The 16283-nt window shown below is 38.6% G+C and overlaps 3 protein-coding genes and 1 long non-coding RNA gene across 9 annotated transcripts; 3 read left to right on the top strand and 1 right to left on the bottom strand.

Annotated features, from left to right (window-relative positions):
• The first annotated feature begins 768 nt into the window (after window positions 1–768).
• Window positions 769–4444, top strand: LOC112575451. Of its 5 annotated transcripts, none has more exons than XR_003101645.1 (4): window positions 769–832; window positions 1816–2268; window positions 3565–3666; window positions 4305–4444. It is a non-coding gene; the product is annotated as an uncharacterized LOC112575451 (long non-coding RNA). The 5 variants fall into 5 exon arrangements; XR_003101646.1 differs by lacking the exon at window positions 769–832 and adding an exon at window positions 885–903; XR_003101643.1 differs by lacking the exon at window positions 769–832 and adding an exon at window positions 1201–1333.
• Window positions 4445–6757: 2313 nt separating this feature from the next.
• On the bottom strand, window positions 6758–10355 carry LOC112575448 (von Hippel-Lindau disease tumor suppressor-like). The gene is made up of 3 exons (XM_025257324.1): window positions 10216–10355; window positions 8992–9430; window positions 6758–8664 (listed from the first exon to the last, which is right to left on the bottom strand). The coding sequence occupies exons 2-3, from the start codon at window positions 9395–9397 to the stop codon at window positions 8516–8518; spliced, it is 555 nt and encodes a 184-aa protein (XP_025113109.1). The 5' UTR covers window positions 9398–9430; window positions 10216–10355; the 3' UTR covers window positions 6758–8515.
• Window positions 10356–10396: 41 nt separating this feature from the next.
• Window positions 10397–11509, top strand: LOC112575449. 2 transcript variants are annotated; one of them, XM_025257325.1, is made up of 2 exons: window positions 10397–10612; window positions 11130–11509. In XM_025257325.1, exons 1-2 carry the CDS (start codon window positions 10489–10491, stop codon window positions 11390–11392), a joined length of 387 nt encoding a protein of 128 aa, XP_025113110.1. In that variant the 5' UTR covers window positions 10397–10488; the 3' UTR covers window positions 11393–11509. The 2 variants fall into 2 exon arrangements, with proteins under 2 accessions (XP_025113110.1, XP_025113111.1); XM_025257326.1 differs by having other exon boundaries at window positions 10461–10595.
• A 1530-nt stretch (window positions 11510–13039) lies between these two features.
• Window positions 13040–16074, top strand: LOC112575447. Its single transcript, XM_025257323.1, has 3 exons — window positions 13040–13511; window positions 14361–14559; window positions 15203–16074. Exons 1-3 carry the CDS (start codon window positions 13201–13203, stop codon window positions 15383–15385), a joined length of 693 nt encoding a protein of 230 aa, XP_025113108.1. The 5' UTR covers window positions 13040–13200; the 3' UTR covers window positions 15386–16074.
• The last annotated feature ends 209 nt before the right edge of the window (window positions 16075–16283 follow it).

A 16283-nucleotide genomic window follows, 5' to 3' on the forward strand; every position in this document is an offset into this window, starting at 1 on the left:
GTTTGCACAGAGTCGACCATGCGCCAGGATATCCAAATGTATAAATCTCTTGAGCGACCGCAGACGGGTGTCGGGGGTTTTCTCCGGGTACTCCGGTTTCCACCCCCTCCCTATACCCCCATAGTGCGAAATCGCCGCAAGGTGGAAGCACTTTCCTACTAAACCAACCAACCAACCCACCCACCCACCCACCAACCAACCAGACGTCTAGGATATATTTTTAAAAACTACGATCACCTACTGACAATCAACACATCCAGATTCTGTGGTGTCGATGGTCTACTATAGTATGCTAGACTGTCTGGACGTGGTGCCCATTATACAATCTCGCGGGCCAGAATATGGCGGTTTTGATAGAATCCTGACGTTAAAATTAAATTATGTTAATTGTATCCTGTTAAAATGAGCGGGCCGGATATAATTAGCCTTGATTGGTTCGAATGCACAGGCCCAGCAAGGATATGTTGATACATAAAATCCGCTGCATGGTGGTTGTGTCGTTTGCGGCGTTCGGATGTCGACATGCAGCATTGACTGGCAACGTATACATATATAGGTCGCAGCGTTTTTTGTTTTTGTCAAAAATCGAAGTATAACAAAGCATACAACAAAGATGCAGCATCTGACATTCACCAGAAACAATGGTGCACTATATATGTCTCAAACTGTTCCAGACTATAAAAATGTTCCAAACTGCCTCAAGAAAGACGCTTTACCCCATTAATTGTCCTTTAAATTCATCTTTGTCAGTCTGTTATCGGGACGAGCACTGAATAGAGTTCGTGTCGGTGTGGTTGTGCCCATGCGGTACGTGCCGCGGACATGCCAAGTGGTGAGCGTCAGCTGAAAACTTTGTCAATCGCACAAACAGTTATAGTCATCATTTGATTGTACTGTTCGATAGTACGTACAGTGTACTGTACTATATACATGCATCCGTATAAAACGATAATATAATAAACGGTTATAATACAGTAATTAATCCGGAAAAATATTGTCCATGATTAACCTGCGCCTATTACGCCATTTTCCCTAACTCGAAAACTCGATCGTAAGTCGAATTTTTTTTTCGGGTCCCTTTGAGTTCGACTTATCGAGGTCTGACTGTGTGTATATATATGTAATGATCGAAAGTGCCATATGTTTACTTGAAGGCCATATATGAAAAAAGTCCAATATAATCACATAATCGACAATATGTATCTAGTTAAGAAGGTTCAGCACAACCTCCTAATGATCGAGCGACTAATTAATTATTGTACAAGTGATTGACCCGAGGTCACATCCAGTTCGAAAGTAGATAAGAGTTATCGTTCTTGACCTCAGTGTCGAGGTATTTTGCTTTTATCTCGAATCTTAAATAACAAATTGAGGTCATTATGTTTGGGGCAACGAATGAAACTTGCTTGTATAAACTAATTTCTCATTGAAACAAGCATCATCAGAAACAAAACTCTTCTCTACCAATATGGTATTACGCGGTTATGTGCAGGTTATATTTCTTGAACCCTTGGTATCACTGATCAGCATTAGCTTTAATCTTAAAAAGGTTTATGCATCCATTATTTGAAGTGTAGACAATGTTAAACTAATGATTTAAAAAACTCAATTGCATGCTTTTTCTGCACAGATTGTATTTAATGGTCAATAGATCGCGGATCTGAAATGAGTTTTATCTAACATGCATCTACTGTGCTGTATGAATTAAAATGTCTGTACAGTTCATTTCTTAGGTGTCTCATATTCATAGATATATATTGAGCATTATCTTGAATTACTAATTAAAAAGTAAACTTGACGTGTTCTTCTGCACAGATTTTACACTGGATGCTTAATAAATCACGGACCTCATTAATTGGCACTTGAAGAATGAAGTTTATCCAAAAATATCTGCTGTGCAGTGTGAAATATCCTGTAGTTTATTCTTTGAAATCTAAACGAAAATACTTGACTGTTGGACTTCTTCCAGTGAGCACGTCCATGAAACTATTTTTTCGAACTTCAGGATCAAATTCAAACCAAATTTCAAATATCCAGGGCTCATCTGGCATAGAGGGCATCACCACACATGCCAAAGAAAGCATAGGACATAGTTTGTCAACAGTGCAAAATAATGAAAATGAAAAATGTAGTTTACAAGCTGTGCCACAAGGAGAGATGAACATCAACTTTCAAGAAAAAGCTGTCGCTTATGCACTGACTGTGAATGAAGCTTTACTCAATCACAAGCAAATTGAAATCCATAGAGCTCACCTGAACGCCCTCCAGGTGAATATTTTTGTTGTGTGCATGTATGTAGTATAAGGAGAGAGGTGCATATGTATATGAGGGAAGGGGTTTGTTCTTACATGTAATCATAAAAGCTTTTTTTAATATCTTTTACTATTTTTTATATATTCTATTTCTGTATATGGTATATTTCTATTTTTGTTATATATTCACACTTTGAGAGCAAGCAGCAACTTTCTAGAAAATATATTTTATATGTGAGGGGATGCATTTTGAGGAAACATAAGAAAAGGTATTTCCTATCACACTGATACATTTGTAAGTCCATGCAGACCAGCGATGTGCTGCATTTTTGGTTGTAAGAATGTAGTCTGTAAATGTCAACACAATAACCAATAATTATATGTCACAACACAATAACCCATGTGAAACTCTTGACATATCGTTCATTTGAATACATTTAAAAAAATATATTATTGGGGTTACCTTCACAACCATAGCCAACAACCAAGAAAAGTTGCAGAACAGACCTCAATTTTCCTATATCCCAAACAGTTTAAACGGAGACTGAACATGGTGAAGTGCGTAACACAGTTTACAGCAGGCTTTGTTTACCTGCAGACAAATGAAAACTAAAATATCTTTTTCAAGTGACACTGTATTATCTGATTGTTCTTCCTTTATAACTGGTAGTGCTACTGAGCTGCCAGCTGTTGCACTTGCTAAGTTTGTGCCATAGCAGAGAAGTTTATGTTCATTTTCTTGCAAGTATAGAGATTCCTGATAAAAGTTGCAGAACAGACCTCAATTTTCCTATATCCCAAACAGTTTAAACGGAGACTGAACATGGTGAAGTGCGTAACACAGTTTACAGCAGGCTTTGTTTACCTGCAGACAAATGAAAACTAAAATATCTTTTTCAAGTGACACTGTATTATCTGATTGTTCTTCCTTTATAACTGGCAGTGCTACTGAGCTGCCAGCTGTTGCACTTGCTAAGTTTGTGCCATAGCAGAGAAGTTTATGTTCATTTTCTTGCAAGTATAGAGATTCCTTTCAATGGAAGTGTATCCTCCTTATGTCCACATAACATGTTGTCTCAATTTAGATACCAAACATTTTTAATAGGACTTTATTTTAAAAGACTGAAGTCATCTTAAGTCTTAAAAAAAACAAAACATGCACCTTCCAAAAACATCCCCTTGGTCTCTTCATATGCCATTTTGTCCCCTTTAACAGCACGCTTCCATTTTTACTGGCTTCTTATGACTGCTGATATAATGATTCATGAGTTAAGCTGAAAAAGAAGTAATCCTAGCTGATTCGCCATTTCAGAAAGGAGAAAGCTTTTACAAAGACCCCATTACAGGGTATCAGGTTATGTCTCGCTTGGCTCATTTGAGGCGTGGTGACTGCTGTGGCAATGCATGCAGACATGTGAGTAGATATCAGAGGTGTAACATAAGATTTATCAGGTCTGGAGATTATTGCTTTTAAAGCTAAAGGTCTGATGACTTTTGAGGGGCTGTCCTGCAAGAAGTCTCCTTTATATAGGTCACAGCATGTGGTCCCGTTTTCTCCTTTCACCTTTATTTGCATACCTGATAAATTGTATCTGTTTTCTGTAAAGTGGACAGAAGGAATTTTCTGATTTCTGGCTTGAGTGAAGTTGATCTGCTTTGAAGTTATCTGAAATAACCCCTGGACTATGGAACCTCCCTTAACTTTAAAGGTTTTGTTAGAAAGAAAAAGAGAGGGAGCAAGAAAGAATAATTTATAAATTTGTTTCAGGTAAACAAATTAGTGACATCTTTTTATATTCAGTGAGTAGGTGCATTGAATCTGTAAGTGGCCCATTGAAACTGAAGAAAATTGTCATGATTTCATGCATGTCTTGTAGGTGCTAGCATCCATTTTATACAAAACACATAGACGTATAATTATGATCACAGAAGTCTTTTGAATTCATATGCTGTTGACAAAAATCAACTGGAAAACATTTAGGATCTATTTAGTTCAGAGACCTTCCATACTGCCATTTGAAATGATTCTCAAGTAAGTCATGTCTGTTCCAGTGTCCTTATGGCCAGAGGAATGCTCCTAGTCATCGCCTCAAAAAACACAATTCAGCCTTTTATGAATGAAGAGGATAAAGCTGCTGTGTAGAGTATATTTATTAAAAAATGTGGTGTGTTGGAGGTCACAAGTCTCATGACGCCTGGTTTTTAAAAGTGAATCCTCGGTATACCTGATGTTCAGTATGCATGTTGACATTCTGTAGCTGTCGCAGACATGTAGAGGTGGACATTTGTGGGTTCTTTCTTTAGAAAATAACTCTGCCTCTTTTGTAGGCCTGTATACATTTAATTATATTAACTAAATTTATACTACAGCAACTCATAAAAAATACATAAATCCTACTTTTATCTAATATATCTGATTTTAAACACAGTCTTGAAAGATACTTTTCTTGGTTGAAGAGGAAACATAAAGTTTAGATTTCGGCATAGCACTGCTTTCACTGATAACTAATCGGATAATACTCTCGATTTCAGTCACTGAGTATTGTTGTCCCACTGTACCAACAGTCACTGGGGATTAATGTTCCACAATCCAAATATATATCTTCCACACACACGCTCGCAAGTTATCTTAAACTGTAGAAACAAACAGAACACCACTTAGGCCTACTCTCAGGGACACATTATACACCCTAACCTCACTACACATTATATCACTATGGGGATGAACGACCTAACCTCATATCTCAAATGCTGCCACTTAGGGTCAGACTTTCAAACTGGCGCTGCCTCTTGGGGACGAGCTACCTCAACTTTCCTGGGCCAAATACTCCAGGACACCAATAAACTTTAAACAACTCACAAAACAAAACAAAACAAACTTTTCAAATACTACATGGCATCTGCCATGCCCATGACTCCTTGGCATTAGCCAGGCCCAAAGCCTTGTGGCCCATCTTCCGGCCTTGTAGACCGCATCTATTAACAGTTACAAGAAAGAGAGCACATTACTTATACACATATCCATATCTTTTACAGAAGTAAAGGAGAAGGTTAGCATAAAAAAATCTGCAATGCACAAAACTATGAATACCACACCTTTCTAGGCAGATACAGCCTCCACTCCCCTAGACACAATGTCCCTCTACTTGCCATTTCCCAAAGTGCTCGCCGGCAACAGTTAGTTCAATAGTTTTCCCACTATACCAACAAAAATCTGTAGTCATGCAACAGGTATGGCTTGGCCACCCTTGCTGTGCTGGCTGTTTAGTCTCGTGTCACCCCTGTGACAGTAGCACCATGAGAATTTGATGAATAACTGATCTCCAGGTAAGACTAGTTGGAACCCCACGAGGACCAAATTTTGTATTTAAGGTCATACTTTTACAAAGTATAAATTTTCATGTTTGTAGTCATCACCTTCACTATAAAATACTTAAGTAAACGTAAAGATATGAGCCATTTACTACGTAATTCCGGCTGCAAATGTGAAGTGACCAAAATAATAGTTACGATGCAGGTCCAATGTGTTAGAAGAGACATGCTATTTCTTTAATAACTCAAACTGCACCAAGCACAGTCTTCTTTGTTTAAATATTTTATATCCACTGTTCCAGTGTCACTGCACTTTAGTGCTTGCAGACCAAGATATCAACACATTAATGCAGCTATATAGAAAAGACATGGGTACATTTCTGATAAATTGGAAACTTTTTAAATGATGGTAATTGTTGATCAGCTGGTGAAATAAAGCAACCAAGAAAGCCATAATGTAAGTGCTTCTCACTTCAATTTTTTTTTAAAATACAGATTTCTCAACACATGATACATATTTTAAAGCTTTTGCCACCACACATGCATGAGGTTTTTGAAAATAGAAATTAATAAAAGATCATTTATGATTTTTTGGTAAAGAAAAATTGTGAAGGGGAGCCCAAACTCAGTAAGATCTATTTACATGAGGGTAATCATCTGAAAAACATCTAAGATTTATTTAAAAATACCCCCAATGTTCAGCAGGATACTAATAAGCATTGTTGCCAGGTCATCATTAGCTTACAGTGCATATCAAGACAGCTAAGGGTGAGAAGCAGTTTGGTAATGTTTTTTGTTCAAGGTAATGTCTCGCACAGAATAGAAGCCAGAAAGACAGCGAACTATGAATAGAGTATGCCACATGGTGAGCAGAGCTCAACTCTCAGTTTTCGTTTCTATTGGATGGGCAAGAGCAATTTTCCAGTCACAAGCCCACGTAGCCTCAAAGTGATTTGTTGCTCCCAAGTGAAGCACACCACCACCAGGCTATGAAGCCGTGGTACAGAAAAGACAGAAATTATATAAAAATGGTATTGACTATATTTGAAAGGAGAGTGACCCATGTGACTATTTTTTGTCAAATATGCAAGCCTTTTGTTCCAGACTGAACTGGAAGATTATTTTTTTGATAACCAGGTGATTTTTATGGTTAAAACAGTTGCTCAGAGACTACACTGAAAATTCACTGACCATTCAGAATACGTAAATTGTTTAATGATTTTCACCAGAGTGAAGTGACGGTTAAAATATAGCTTGATACTTATAAATTAAAGTCAATGATGTCAAAGGGAAGAGAGATAAAATAATCCAAAAACACTTCTTAAAATAACCGTATAGGCATAGACACAGGGAGAAAAACATAATACACAGTTAATGAGAAGATCACAGCTTGATTACAAAGTCTGGCAGAATTAATCATATTTAAAGCTGTTATAATTATTACAACTGATTTGTTGACAACAATAAAAGCTGCTACAGTATGGGAAGACCACAGGCACTTTTCAAGTATGAACGTGTCAGAAAATGTTTACACAAACTTCTTATAAACCTGGGACAGCATACACAAGCAAGTTATAGTAACTTCTCTAATCCAAAATCCTGTTTCAGGAATACAATATGTACATTTGATTAGAAATTCTGTTGTAACAAAAATATAGTTACCACTAATGCCACTGGAAGTTGAAAACAAACAGGTCATAAAGAAGCAGAGCAAAATTCTGGAAGCGCCAAAGCTGGCCAGTCTATGTTTCATGTGGGAATTATGGCATGTGTTTCAAATTCCATTTTTCTTTCTTGATCAAATGATTTATCTAAGGCCATAAACTTCCTTGACTTAAAACTTATGTTTATCAGTGATGCACATTACAAACTCATTATCATAACATTCACCGGGAATTGTAATATTAACAATGCATCTCTGAAGAAGCTACCTTGAGCAGTATAATAGACTATGGGTTATTAAACTTCCTTTTACTGTACCATTATTGCATGAAGATTTGTTTAGGAATCACACAGATGTACAGTGTAGGAGAATACTAGAAACACTATATTTTTTTGAGCAAAAGATTTAGTAACAAAATAATATTGCAGAACACATCACGATATTTTTATAATTGGCCTCATAGACCACCCTATGTATGAAATATCTTCAATAACAATTCTTAGGTACAGATTGCCAACAAACATGCATCATGTGTTCTATGCTGACTTTTTTTTTTGACATTTGGTGGTACATAAAAATTCTATCTGTTAGAGTATCCAGCTAGAGTGCACACATCCCCAACTGAACTTGTATGTGCATCCATGCATGTGTAAATGTACGTGCATATGTCATAACATAACATTACAACTTGTTTAGTATTTTACTTGTAACCGACAGCATATCAATGAAGAGGTGGTCTTTAAATACTGTAATTGGTATTTTCGTACTACCCCAACATTGCTACATACATTATTTTAATGCCATACTTTTACAACAGAAGCAAATTACGCTCTAAATTATAGACAAAAAAAAAATCTTTTATGTGGGAGAGGTGATTTTAGTATGCTGACAGAAAACAGTGTAATTGTAAGCCTCAGGGGAATTTTGGATTAAACAGAAAAAAAATTTCTATCACATCACTGACCAAGCAAATAAATCACCATAATATATCCTTTTCTTGGATAATGCTGTTTAATTCCTATGTACACTTCAAAAACTGACACAGAGACAAATCATGAAGCAAAAACACTTGTAACACATACACATGCAAGCCCAAACAAGTACACACCCCCCCATTCATGACTGTGTTCCGCCTACACACATCACTGACATTCATGGTAGAGAAAAAGTATTGTGAGCTGTGTTCAGCCTACACACAGCACTGACATTCTGGTGGACAGAAAGTACTGTAAGCTCATATGACACAATGACTGAAGCAGATCTTTGCACTTTAACTGCCAACATCATATCAAGTACATGAAGAATAATGACGAGTCTTAATGGCTGAGTACTCCATCATCTCCTGCTTTAAAGCACTAGGAAGGTCCAGTCTGTTGATCATGTTAGCTGGTACAATGTCCCTCAACACCTGCAGACATCGCTCTTGAAGTGTATAGACTGAAAATAAAATAACAAGTGAGCAGTTATCTTAAAAAGTCTTACTTTTGCCACAGCATGGCACACCCTGTGGTGATGAGCACTGTAACTGTGTTGCATCTATTTATGCTCAGATTTGCAAATTATGAAGTTCATTACTGAATGCACATGCAGGTCTGTGTGACTTGTGAAACAAAAGTTAGTTGTTATTAACATCCTCACTTTTGCTCATATACAATTAAAAAAACTATAAGAAAATCTTTTTTATCTGGCTTATAAATTTTAAAGATCTGGTGCCAGACATATAATATTCCATAGTAATAACTTCATAACTGTTTCAAGATTTACCTGGAATGGTAATATTAACAATACGTCGCTGAGGAGGCCATCCTTGAGCAATATTGTAGCCTATGGGCTCATAAACTTCCTTCAACTGTACCATCAGTCGGTCCCCTGTATCAGCATCTCGAAAAATCCATGGATGTCCCACAAAAGTGTTGACATCAACAAACTGCCCTGGATGAAGTGTCTTATAGCGCACACGTGCACCTTCATAGTTGAGCCACACGATGTCAACTTTACGCAGAGTAAGATTCACAAACCTCACAAATGAATGAATCTGTGACCGCCCTGATCGTAGCCTGTGCAAAGTGCTGCTTCCCGCTTCGGACTCACCAACAGGACTTGCCATGTTAATGCCAGATGCAGCATTTCTCGGCATTTTAATGCCACTTACTGATGTGATTTTTCTCATGCATGAGAAGAATGCATGACAAGGTGATCAATCCTGAAGGAAATAAGAATAGAAGCAAAATGATAATAGTATCTGCATATGTGAAAATGTATTAAGACTGATGCAGGAAAAGCAATGACAGCCTTCATGTGTGAGTGTGACTGACTAGAGAAATCAGCAATCATGTCATTAATAAATTAAATTTTAATAGTTATAAATGTTGCGTGAACTGTGCACAGTAAATGTACATTTTTAAAATCAAAATTACCCATATGTGGTAGTGGAATTAAATAAAAGAATAAGACCTGTATTTACTATCTATATAACGGGTATGATTATTAGTAGTATCAGTACGCAGTAGGCTTTATTTATCCTGAGAACTGAGTATTGAGTTATCTGTTTGTTGAGCTCCTTACTTGACAACTCATCAAAATCAGGATTTGCTGATTGTAAGACATCAAAGGTAATAGTTTTATTCAAGAAAGATTTGAAGTTACTAGTTATTATCAAACTACCAAAAACCAACGTTATTTTTCACAAAGAGTTGCTGTTCGGAACTCACTTCCAGCAAACATTAAATATACAAATTTGAATACCTTCAAATGTTTCATAGTTTTTATGGATAATATAGTACGTGTAACTCAGACCCTGAAAATATTAGAGCGACTTTAAGAGAGGACCTGATTTAGGACTAATGGATGATAGTCCCTACTATTTATTCTGAAGATGCAAGTACACAACCTTACTGAAACAGCTGACAAAAAGGACCCTGAAAAGTGACAAAAACAACGCAGACTGAGAAAAAGTCGAGAAAATGTCACATAGTATAAACTCCTTACTTCTTTTTTTTAATATTTGTTTCCATGGCCACTGTCGTCTTTAATTAAACCGAGCGGACGCGGTCTACTTGCTAGAAATCCTCAGCCATTTTGGATATTCTGGCGACTATCAACCAATCGCATTATCTGTTGATGTCCGGGAAAATCAAGGGCACCTACTCTACTATAAAACAGTGTAGGTGTTTCTGCCCCTGCTGTTGTGGTCAGTGAAACAAAGTGGCGAAAACCTTATTGTTTATATCACTGTAAGAGAGAACAAGAACATTATATAATATGACACACGCAGGTTTACCCGAGCGTCCTAAACCTCCAACTGGACGAGAGATGCTTGCAGACATTGCTGGTACAAATGACGACGATGTCGTGTTTACGTCTGGGCAGTACGTTGAACTTGCAGGTTAAAAATTCTTTCCACGTGTTAATAAATAATAAACCTGTAAACTTTCCTTTAAAAATAAATTGCTTGTTGGCAAATGACCCAAAAACAATAAAGTACGTATTAATGGCTGAAGCAATGATTATAAGGGTACGTGTAAGCTATAGGGTTGATTCACAACACCGAGCGTTTCCCAGAGATTTGCGAGAATATATCTGTACAAAAGAGATCCAAATGTAGCACAACATCTCAACCATGCTATAGAGTGATATTTATGTTTACAAGTATTTTTGTTTTACTAGTTTCATTGGTACGGATAAAATAATAATCTGAAATCAGTGGTTAATTGAAAGCAATGTTATTGTTAATCAATATGGACGATGTAATTTAAAGGACTCAGAAAAATTAAAATTATTTTCGTGCCAATTCATTACATTTGTTTTATGATTGTTAAAAATGGTGGTGGTGGTGGGGGGGGGGATGAGACACGTTTGCTGATGGCATTGATACTCATCTTTCATTAATACATTTCTTTCAGATTTGACAACAGACTTGCCTGAAGGCACAGCTTCTGGAACAGATGATTCTCAGACAACTCTTTTGGAAGCAGAGACAGCACAGAGAATGTATCAAAAAGCTGTTGAACTCTTAGAACGAGTACGAACTCTGCAAGAAATTCCCTCAAACCTTCAATCTCAATACTCCCAGCTGGAAGAGCTTGGCAAAGAAATGACCAAAGCTATAAATGAGCTTAAAGACTCTTCAAATTATTTTACAAAGAATATCAAAAAGAAAAAATAATATAAGGCTTCTTTGAATGTTGTAAAGTAGAATATAATATTGTAGAGTATAGTAAAATGTACTAAAAACTGCTTCTGTCAGATGCTCTGTTTTAACATAAAGGAATGTTTGACAGCATGACTTTTCTTTGAATTTTTTATTCAAAATGTATGATAAGCATGTAATGCTTACTATAGACATGCATTTACATAGAAACATGAAAATCCTGAATTTTCTTGCGTTCATTTCTTTAGAAACACTAAAACATATGCATCCCTCTTGAATACACTTTCAAATATGTGTGTGTGTGTGTATATTGTGAGAAAGAAATTATTTTAGCATGTACATGTATATACTTAATCTGTATATTGCTAGTAGGACACCATCAAAATAGCCCTTGTGGATTAATGAAGTTGTGTGCAGCTGCCACATTTTGATCTTGGGTGTGTGTATGCTCTTTATTTTCTGTAACTCCTACAAATATTAGACTATTTTATTAAAGAAGATGGTCTTTCTCACTCTCATAAGCACAAGCAGATCTACACATACAAAGGTAAAATGATTTCATTTACATAACATCACAAGGACAACTGCTATTAATATCCATGGGCAAAATAAGAGGTATCTACAATATGGGCCTTAGAAAGGTAGATTCTGAGCATTCAAGTTTGGCAAAAGCAGAATTCCAATTTGTTGTTTTTTGTGTGGGATTGATGAGGTTTTCATTTATTAGGATTTGAAATCTCTAGCCCAATCCTTTGAATGTAACAGCAAAACTAGAAAGATGCTTTGACTGATGCACTATTTTATATTCACACATTAGCTGTGACCATTTTCTTTGACCGTTCTCTTTGGGCGAACCAAACTGACTTTAAGAATAATTAAGGAATAAGAACAATGCTGGAAATGGGAATGGCTGCAGGGAAATACATAAGTTGATGAGGTGGACATGCAGTTAACTGCATGGTACTGTTTTCTGCATAATATGCCCCGTAAAACAAAATAAGCATCAGAAATGTCGGTGGTGGAAGTAATAATAGAAAGGGATAAGTGGATCGAAACAGTGAATATTTGCAAGACTAACACATTACATAATCTTTGCCACTTTCTTTAATATTTTGTTTTGAGCGTCTCGTCAACTTTCCTGTCCGATTGTCTCCTTTCTCTGTTGGGCTTTCTTGCACTCTGTGCAATAGAGATCAGAAACGGTACGGGATGCACAGATGAGGTCTTTAACCTTTCACATACGTGCTGAACGCTGTTTCACCTCATTTTCGTACGGCAGGTGGAAATATAGCGAGCTCTCTCCTAATTGAAGAGGCTCTTTGAGGTCCGCTACCTGTGTTTGCCTTCTGGAGTAGCGTCTGCTCTCTCCCTCCTTTGAAGGTTTTGTCTGACTATATCCGCTTAAGTGCACTCTTGCCGTCAGACCAACATAGAGCTTGGATCCAGAACTAACCTAAGAAAAGGGACCCGTTTGGCACATCGGTACGAAATTTAAACGTCAAGTTTAGCGGTCACCAGACCCTCCCAGGGCTTGCAAACATTCGTGCGTGCTAGATCCCTAAAACATGGCTTATAAAAAAATCCTGCTTTTAACGAGAAATTGTTCCACGTTGAAACAAATTTTTTTCTGTGGCAGGTTTAAATCACTTTTTTTTTCTTTTGTTATGGTAGGATGAGGTGGGAGGAGGAGCTCAAACGCAAGCACCACAGGGGCTAGCGATGACCCTATAAAACAGGGGGAAACAACCCGACAGATCATCAGACGCTGCCACGGCCTGCGGTGATTGTTCATCCCTGCTCGCCTTCAGAGTCGATCCCTCGCCATGTCGTCGCTGTCACTGGTGTTGATGGCCGCCCTCACGTGCCTCGCTTATGGCACCATCAGGAGCGCAGACGTTGTCTCCCCTAGCTACCGTGTCGACGCCGGCTACTACCGGAGCCCCGCTCGCGGCTACTCTTACTACTACAATCTCCCCGGAGTCTACGGTGCTTCCGCCTATGCCACTTCCGGCGAGTATTTTGGCGAGCAGGTCACAGCCACCACCCAGCGCACCTTCTTGGACTTCGTCGACGCTTTCCGCCCGTACCGCGTGTCGCGCCTGGCTGGCGACGCCTTGGTCAGGTCGTACATCAGGTGAGATGGGGAAGGCTCCTAGTCTGGTGCTAGGATCATATGGAAGGTCTCGGGTCTGGTAGTTATTGCTACCAAGTGGGTGGTACCAAGCAGATGGTGGCAGGACAGAGGCTCGTTCAGTCCTATGGCTTAAGAACTCTTGTGCTGCTCACCAAGTTTATCAGGGACGTGAAGTCGGCATAGGGAGGTCGTTGGGCTCCCTTTCTACTTGTCATGCTGTAGACACGGGGAACAACTGAAATTATTCACAAATCCTAGGCTATAGGACATGACATTCCACTATTAGTCGGATACCACGAATGTTTCAGTGGAATCAAGGGAAGGTGATAGACGAGAGGTTAGAGTACAGACTTTCGTGCTCAGAGGAGCGCACACTAGCCGGTTGGAGTTCCGCGTGGAACAGCAGTATAGTGCATAACTGATTTATTAGAGGTAAGCTCAAGATAAAGATTGTCCCCTAACCTGTCTTTTCGGTCTTTGGGGAGTGAAGTATTAAAGACCACACTTTTCTCGGCGCCAGCTTTTTGTGAGGGCGGTGTCCATCTCCTTTTCTTCGCTGCTTTACCTTTCCCGACCCTCTGTGACAAGTGTGGAGAACGTCTGGCCTGCGAAATCGTTTGGTCTGGCCCTACCATGCCAACCGCAGGTGGGACTCGAAACTCAATAAATCTATCAATAAATAAATCAATAAATAAATTTAAATTAACGTAAACTTTGAGGGACAGGCAAGGTATAAACATGACACATATGAGTACATGATGGGACAGAAAACATTTGTGTCTATATAAAAGTTAATGCGTACAAAATTTGTAAAACTGTAAACTTACTTCTGATTGTGTGACCTAACAGATATGGCTCCTTCGACGAATGCTTGGCTGACTTCCGGAATCTTCGCCCTATCAGCGTGAGGGTAATCACTCCTTCGGTCGCCGGCCTTTCAGGTCTGCTGGGTAGCCGGACAGGAGTGGCTGAACGTTCCTACACCAGAGTACAGCAGGAGGATGAAGTCATCGGCTATGCTGGCTACCTGCGAAATCTCCCCTATGAGGTAAATCGCTGTGAGACTAAACATCATAAAAAGAATCTGTTGGAGGACACACAAAGACTATTTTTCCAGAACAAATAGAAAGCACTAACTACGAAAAGCTTATCTCAAAAAACTCATTAAAAAACAGTTCTAAGAAATGAAAGTATATTTATGTTGGGTATTTTACATATATGAAACACACGACAACTAATTAATTAGCAAACATGGCGAGAAACTGATATTTGTAAAGGTAATTGTAACACCGAAGAGGAGCTAGGAGAGTGTGTGCTCACACGAAAGAGTCAGTCAGTCAGGTGTTTGCATACTTGGCTCTCCAATTTGTCTAGTTGGGAAAGTATTCAAGAAGCCAGGGAAAGTCGTTAGTAGTGAGTAAAATGAGGAAAGCCAGGAAACCGTCTTATTTCCGTAGTTACAACACGCTACTAAGACCAGTTAGTATTGCTTTATGTTATTTTACCCTCAGCCATCTCATTAATGATTTGAATCCCAGAGGTTCAGCAACCTCCGCGGCGTATGAACGCCACTTGGTAACTACGGAAACAAGACTCTTGCCCTTAATGGACCTGGGACGACAACTGACCTCCGATTTATGAATACGGCATATTCTTGATAGCGTTTCTTACCTGGTTCCTCTTGGTTTCAGGTAAAGGTCATCAAGTCCGGATGTCAACTTGAAGGCTTCCCCGGCGCGCACAACTGCATCGTCGTCAGCGACCCCAGCTACGAGGGCAGCGTTCGCCAGTTTGTCTACGTGGATCGCCAGGTCGCCCAAGAGTCTGACTACAACGTCTACAACCGCATCAGGACGCCAGTCTACGTCAACTAGACACATGGAGCCTTTGACTCTCACCTGCATCTAGCAGTCCTACGGAGAACTGAGCAAACAGCGAAGACAGACTTGCCAGCTTGGCAATGGGCAACAGTTCTGCCTTTGGTGTTGGGGAGAAGGCTGAAACGCCAGCTAAACAAATATTGAAAAGTAGCTTTTGACTGTGCAAATCTGCTTTGTTGCATAAAATTTACGTATTGCTCTGCTGGTTCTTCTTCTATCATTCCCATTATATCCCTACATTTTGCTGTCTGTATTTTATTGTAAACCTGAACTCGAACAAGATTTTGTGAAAATGTCTTTGGGAAAAGTCAATGTGTCCTGTCCTTTCATTTTTTAGTTTGACCGAAGATAGACTTTCTCTTTTACAAGAAACTGGTGTGTGCACGAAACAAAGATTTGATTCACGCACGCACGCACACATACACATACGTGTGCATGGTAAACGATTATCTGAGCCATTTAGACCTCTTTTGCAGTGCTTTTGTAACCTTAGAGCACAAGGTATAATGTAATATTGCAATATCTCTGCCGCATAATGCTGTTATGTATTCAGTTATCTAACGTGTCGTAATCTCTTATTTATTGCACGAAATATAAACAAAAATGCCGTGGAATTACATGGTTGTAACCTTTCTGCCTTTTAAAATAAACCAGGTTTGCCTGCAGACTAAGAAGTTTTAAAATGTCTTCCCCGGGGTGAATTCTGTCAACGGGCCTCGTGAAAGAATAAAATACAAGGCATCGTCGGCATACAGTAGCACTAGTGAAACAATATATATATATTTTTTGACTCTTTTCACCTCCGGCACCTTGATCACAAACAAATACGAAATAAGTTTCGAGTTCTTCATCATGTCCGATGCTTGAACAAAAATAATAGGTAAATAAAAAA

The sequence above is a fragment of the Pomacea canaliculata genome, linkage group LG11 (assembly GCF_003073045.1).
Source record: "Pomacea canaliculata isolate SZHN2017 linkage group LG11, ASM307304v1, whole genome shotgun sequence".
NCBI lineage: Eukaryota > Metazoa > Mollusca > Gastropoda > Architaenioglossa > Ampullariidae > Pomacea > Pomacea canaliculata.

Coding starts and splice junctions, on each gene's coding strand:
- LOC112575448 (XM_025257324.1), bottom strand. CDS start 9,397: ATGAGAAAAATCACATCAGTAAGTGGCATTAAAATGCCGAGAAATGCT. Junction 8,665..8,991: donor TGTTAATATTACCATTCCAG/GTAAATCTTGAA, acceptor TTTTATTTTCAG/TCTATACACTTCAAGAGCGA.
- LOC112575447 (XM_025257323.1), top strand. CDS start 13,201: ATGTCGTCGCTGTCACTGGTGTTGATGGCCGCCCTCACGTGCCTCGCT. Junction 13,512..14,360: donor TTGGTCAGGTCGTACATCAG/GTGAGATGGGGA, acceptor GTGACCTAACAG/ATATGGCTCCTTCGACGAAT. Junction 14,560..15,202: donor TGCGAAATCTCCCCTATGAG/GTAAATCGCTGT, acceptor TCTTGGTTTCAG/GTAAAGGTCATCAAGTCCGG.
- LOC112575449 (XM_025257325.1), top strand. CDS start 10,489: ATGACACACGCAGGTTTACCCGAGCGTCCTAAACCTCCAACTGGACGA. Junction 10,613..11,129: donor GCAGTACGTTGAACTTGCAG/GTTAAAAATTCT, acceptor CATTTCTTTCAG/ATTTGACAACAGACTTGCCT.